Below are 5,895 nucleotides of genomic sequence, written 5' to 3'. Positions count from 1 at the left end.
GACCATCACTTTTGAGTCACATTAACTTCCAAAGTTAACTTTGGTTCTTCACATAGCCATAAAAATGTAGCAGCTTTGTCGAAAGAGCCCCCCCCCCCCGAAAAAAAGAAAAAAAACCCATAACAAAAACAAATGAAGTTTTTTGAGCTGGTCTCAAGTTTATTCATTTATTCTGTACATAGCATATATACAGAGTAATAATTCCTACTAAGAATAATTATGTAAACACTCATTAATATACAAGCCCAACCACTAATAATGAATACATCATGAATACATGCAACCCATAAGTGAATTATGTGCTCTTATGCTTTCCACTTACTGTCCAGGAGCTGTAAGTCTTTTGCCATAACCTTACAGGATCTGCATCACTTCACTGGCGTTATTGCCCTTCAAAATGTCACCAACAATTCACTGTGACGTGTTAGTGTGATGGTCGACTGCACGAGACAGAGGAAATATATTATAGCTGTGATGTTATTCCCTGTAACAAAATCCCTCAGTGTAAGATGTACAGCTTCAGTGCTTACACTCTTCAACTTAATCCTCTTTTTTATTTATATTTGACAGATTAATTGCTTTAATTAAAAAAAAAAAGATGTTACATTGCTTTTCTCGACTTCTCTTTCGGTACATTTCCATACTGTTTTGCATTGCCTGTGCATTATGGACAGTAAATGGATAAAGACATGCAGGATACTAGTCGCACAAACCTTTTATTGTCGTAGTAAAACAGTTGTAGTTTTATATTTTAGAAAATAAATCACACCTTAAAAGTACATTTGTTAAATGCTGGCTATTAATAGAAACCTATGAAAGGTACTGCTAGCACAGTTACAGTAGTTTATTCACAGCTTTGACACACAGAGAAGCTACGGAAACATGACCAGTACATTGACAACAAGTGTTTGGCATGTCCTCGCTGACGTTTTGGATTACTTAAATATAGAATTACTTATATGACTGCCATCTTTGTCAAAAGATTGTTCATAGTTTGAGATGAATTTCTTTTTCTTTCCAAAAGTGGAGAAGGTGTTGTATACGTCCAGTTCTCCTCTTGGTGCCAGCTTCAGAGTGCTGTATCCAGTTGTGGTGCCCGGAATGTACACGTTGTGCTGGTAGTCCGGTGTTTCAGGATGAGGCTGTGTGGACTTGTTAGTCCATGAATAGTTTGGAGCTGCTCCCTCTTGAAGAGGCATCTTGCAGTCTGTAAAAATATGCATGCATTAAAATTTGCTTTTGGAGATTATTTCTTCATATTTAAATACAGTCTTTTTGATTTGAATAAGGCGGTTTTAAAGGCATTTTCTTAATTTTTTTTGTGCAAATAACACTTCTTTCAGGGACTTATAATCCTCATGTTGATGCATTAAAATTCCCCCGGTTTAGGGGCCTGGTATTATCTCCCTTTTGGTTTTTAATGTCGCAGTAAATCCTCAGGCACAGAAATCCCAGCCACACCGCCACCCTCGTTTACATGAACAATAATGTGCCAAAATTGCACATCTACCACCCACCATTCATGTGGTTCCCCCAAGTCCAGTACTGTGGTGCCACAGAGCAGGAAAACCCATCAGAGTCAAATTTTGGTTGGCGTGAAAGCGTGCCCTCCATATTTGCTGAGCTATACCTGGAAAGATAAGAGAAATAACAGAAGTGTAAATTCAAGTGTGTGTGTGAGTGTTTGCCCAACTGAATCAGCTATGTACTCACCTCTTGTATGCCGAGTTGCGCTGGTTATTGGTCCACGTCCAGTCCTTGTTTGAATACTTGAGCTGCCAGTTTAAAACATAAAGAAACTTTGAATATCAGTGAGAACTTCAGGGAGAACACTGCTGTGTAGGTGTAGTCTTGTTGGCTGTCAGCGGTGGATAGGTTTGAAGTTAAGAGAAAGCCAACAGAAAGTCAGTTTAAAGCTTTAAACTTGTGACACATTTTTTTCTGTCTTACATATCTTTTGCGACTGTCAAACATAAAAGTAAGGCTTTGAAAAGTGATAAAGGAGTTACTGCTTAATCTGAGAATATGTGGCTAATGTGAGGTGCAGACACTAATGCTGCTGACTAGAGCACAAATGCGCCAGGAGTTGTGTTAACATCAAAAGATAGCTTCAAGTTGGTGATAAAAACGTGTATCTCTTTTATCCCTGCAGCACCTTTTATGCCCGTGTTACACACCTTGTCACACTGTGATCTTCCAAACAGCAGGGTAGCTTACTGCTACAAGGTACAGGGTTGAGGCTGTATTTTCTATTTCATTAGTTACTAGGTGTAGAGTCAACCTCATTTGTTTTATTCCAAAAAAAAGGGATGAATAAAATAAAGTAGTAAAGTATATAATATATGTATGTATGTATCTTTATATGTAAATGTATCTATATGTGTGTGTGTGTGTGTGTGTGTGTGTGTGTGTGTATGCGTGTACACAGCATACATAATAGCATCTAATCTGACTTTGGGATTTTACAGATTAGCATACATGTGTTTGGAAACCATCAGTAAAGTAAAGTAAATGATTTTGCTCCATCTTCTCCCAGCATATTAGATGTTTTATGGCAGTTATGCCTGTAGAAGGCCTATAAAATGCAGCATGGCAGGAAGAGGGCTGGGATGAGACATGACAGAGTGGATATAGTTTGTGATGCCTTAAAGTGGATAGTAAGACAGAGAAGGAAAAGCACTGTCTTAGTGTATTCATTCACTTCATTTCAGCACATTACCTCGTTTGGGGTTGCTGCTCTTTTGTTGGACAGCTCATTGTGGTCCAGCGCGCTCCATCCAGAAGTCAGGTAGTCTGTGCTCTTGGCATTATTCTGCTGAACTGACATTGCCGGGCTGCACGGTTTTAGGAACATGAAGTCGCTTTTGGATGATTCCGGTGTCAGGCACATTTTGTAGCAATAGACCTGGGGGAGTGCGCCATTGCTGTTTACCTCTGACGCGCCCGTGGACATGCGGACATTTAAGTTGGACTTTTTGAACACCTCTGTGGTAGTGGATATTTCTGAACGAGAGCAGCAGCAGCAGCTGATGGAGGGGAACTTGGACTCTTTGTTGGAAGGTCTGCCTTTCAGTCTCCTCACCGCAACGAGGACGATAATAGCCACTAGAAATGTGAAGGACACTGCGCCCAGAGACACGATTAAGTACAGTGTAAAGTTGGTGCTGTGATGTGGGCTTAGTGACAGGTCACCCAGATCGGGCGGGGAATCTGGCAGGCTGTCAACCACTGACAGAATGATGGAAACTGTGGCCGAGAGGGGTGGCTGACCATTGTCCTTCACCAGAATGACCAGTCTATGCCTCGTGGGGTCTTTCTCCACTAACTGACGTATCGTCCTGATTTCGCCCGTGTAAAGAGCAATGCTGAACAAACTCGGGTCTGTTGCTTGGAGCATCTCATAGAAAAGCCTCGAGTTCTGACCCGCATCTGCGTCCTCCGCGCTGATTTTGGTAACGAGATAGCCGGCGTCAACTGATCTGGGCACAGTTTCGCTGGGCGCAGTGCCGTTTTGCGGAACATGTGAAACTATAACAGGTGCATTGTCGTTTTGGTCCAAAATGAAGATGTTCACTGTAACGTTGCTGCTCAGAGGCGGGAATCCCGCGTCTTGAGCTTGAACCGTGATCTGAAAGTTTTTGAGTTGCTCGTGATCAAAGGATCGCAGCGCGTAAATGTTACCGTTGTCTGAGTTTACGGACACATACGTGGACACGGGCATTCCGTGTATGTCACCTTCTAGGACTGAATATGACAAGTACGCATTTTGACCAGAATCGGGATCCAGTGCAGTCAGCGCACAAATAGACGCCCCCGGCGCGTTATTCTCTGTCAGATACACAGTGTACGAAGGCTGTTTAAAGTTCGGCGTGTTGTCGTTCACATCAGACACTTGCACTAAAATTGTTTTCCTGGTGAATAAAGGAGGGGAACCCATATCTCGGGCAGTGAGAGTGATGTTGTACTCCGCGACTGCCTCCCTATCCAAAAAATCGCAGGTAACCAAAGTGTAGTAATTCTTAAATGACGAGTGGAGCTGAAATGGGACGTGATGAGGAATCTCGCAGTCCACATTCCCGTTTTCACCTGAGTCTTTGTCCATCACGCTTATGACGGCTATTACCGTCCCGGGAGGAGCGTCCTCCTGCACAGGTGTGGATACAGATGTTAAGATCACCTCTGGGAGGTTGTCATTTTTATCCAAAACGCTGACCAGCACTTTACAGTGAACTGCTACGGCAGATGGGCCTTTATCTTTAGCCTGGACATAAATTTCATGCATCCTGGTCTTTTCATAATCTATCACTCCTTTGACTTTGATCTCCCCCGTTTCTGAATCCACGCTGAAAAGCTGGCGCACCTTGATGGGAGCGTGGCCACTGAATGAATAGCTGATATCAGCGTTGGAACCCTCGTCAAGATCGGAAGCGTTAAGTTTTATAACAACTGTACCTTTGGGCGCGTTTTCGGCCAGCCTCACTCTGTAAAACGACTGATCAAACACAGGCGCGTTATCGTTTGCGTCCAGAACGGTGATGTCAATTTGCACAGTGCCTGATCTCTCCGGTGCGCCTCCATCCACGGCCGTGAGCACCATCTGATGCGCACTCTGCTGCTCTCTGTCCAGCGGGTTTTGCAGAACTAGCTCTGCAAATTTACTGCCGTCACTGCGCGTCTGTATATCCAAGAAGAAGTGTTCGTTTACACTTAACAAGTAGGTGCGGAGGGAGTTGGATCCCACGTCTAAGTCTTGTGCGCTCTCAAGTGGGAAACGGGAACCTGGCGCAGATGACTCTGATATGTCCAGATTAAATTCGGTCCACGGGAAATTAGGGGAGTTGTCATTCACGTCCAAAATTTCCATCTCTACCCTGTAGAGTTCCAGTGGGTTTTCTATAACCACTTGCAAGTGAAAAGAGCAGGACAAACTCTGCTCGCACAGTTCTTCGCGATCAATTCTTTCATTGACGAACAAAACTCCATTTTCCAGATTTACCTCCACATACTGCTTCTTAGTGCCAGAGACTATCCGGAATCTGCGCGCGGAGAGCTTATCCAAATCCAAACCCAGGTCTTCTGCAATATTGCCAACAAAAGCTCCATGCTCTAGTTCCTCTGGGATCGAGTAACGTATCTGTCCCCAGACTGCATCCAATAAATACATGAACAATGCCAAATAGTAGACTACATGCCATTTCCCACTCAGTCTTTTCATCGCGCCCTGTATGTCCATCTGTAGGCAGAAGCAATTCGGCAACTCACAAGGACTATGTCTGTAGTGTACTCATAAAAGATGATTGAATCTGAACTGTCCAACATACAGCCGGGATAAAACTTGACACTGGCTGGACTGGAACAGCCACTGCCTGCCCGAGAGAAAAGAGAAGAGAAGAGAGAAAGGGACGCGCAAGGGCTACTCGCCTGCCTCAGATTACTGTGTCTGTGAGTGTGTGTGTTTATTATTGGCCCCACTGTTCCAATAGAGGAGAAACGACATCTGGTGGGATAATCTTTCGCCTACTAGCCTGATCAAATTTATGTCACAGTCTCTAGACTTTGACTGCAGGTCAAAAGTACAACATTCAATTTCTTATAACAGAGTATAAAAGTGAAATGAAATCGGACATAAGCACACCTTACTGCAGTGTAGTCACGCTAACCCACAAAACTGGCAAAAAGTTATAATTGTGCAATGTAATCAAACTACTTTCAGATTTTCAAAAAATGCCTTTACTATATCAAAATAAGGAAATAAAAAGAGAACAAAAATGATCCTGCTACAAATGACTGAGAAATTAATAACACGTGTAGAAACTCATAAACTTGTTATCTTATAAAAAAAAAATGGAACTGTGATAACGATTTATTAGAATAACATCGGTGTAAGAATCTCGT

At 42.9% G+C, this 5,895-nt stretch overlaps 1 protein-coding gene across 1 annotated transcript; it reads right to left on the bottom strand.

The window, feature by feature from the left end:
• Window positions 1–790: 790 nt before the first annotated feature.
• On the bottom strand, window positions 791–5,354 carry LOC146660339 (protocadherin-10-like). Its single transcript, XM_085419551.1, has 4 exons — window positions 2,720–5,354; window positions 1,714–1,775; window positions 1,518–1,630; window positions 791–1,207 (listed from the first exon to the last, which is right to left on the bottom strand). Exons 1-4 carry the CDS (start codon window positions 5,231–5,233, stop codon window positions 936–938), a joined length of 2,961 nt encoding a protein of 986 aa, XP_085275677.1. The 5' UTR covers window positions 5,234–5,354; the 3' UTR covers window positions 791–935.
• Window positions 5,355–5,895: the final 541 nt, after the last annotated feature.

Source organism: Rhamphochromis longiceps, linkage group LG10 (genome assembly GCF_057381845.1).
Source record: "Rhamphochromis longiceps isolate RC_006_pf linkage group LG10, R_longiceps_female_GT1.1, whole genome shotgun sequence".
Lineage (NCBI taxonomy): Eukaryota > Metazoa > Chordata > Actinopteri > Cichliformes > Cichlidae > Rhamphochromis > Rhamphochromis longiceps.
The sequence above is the reverse complement of the archived record's forward strand: the minus strand, read 5'-3'. Positions and strand labels throughout refer to the sequence as shown.

Excerpts from the sequence above, each read along its gene's own strand:
- LOC146660339 (XM_085419551.1), bottom strand. The coding sequence starts at position 5,233 with ATGGACATACAGGGCGCGATGAAAAGACTGAGTGGGAAATGGCATGTA. Across the intron at positions 1,631-1,713 it reads CGCAACTCGGCATACAAGAG|GTATAGCTCAGCAAATATGG; the intron begins GTGAGTACATAG and ends TTATCTTTCCAG. Across the intron at positions 1,208-1,517 it reads TTGGGGGAACCACATGAATG|ACTGCAAGATGCCTCTTCAA; the intron begins GTGGGTGGTAGA and ends ATATTTTTACAG.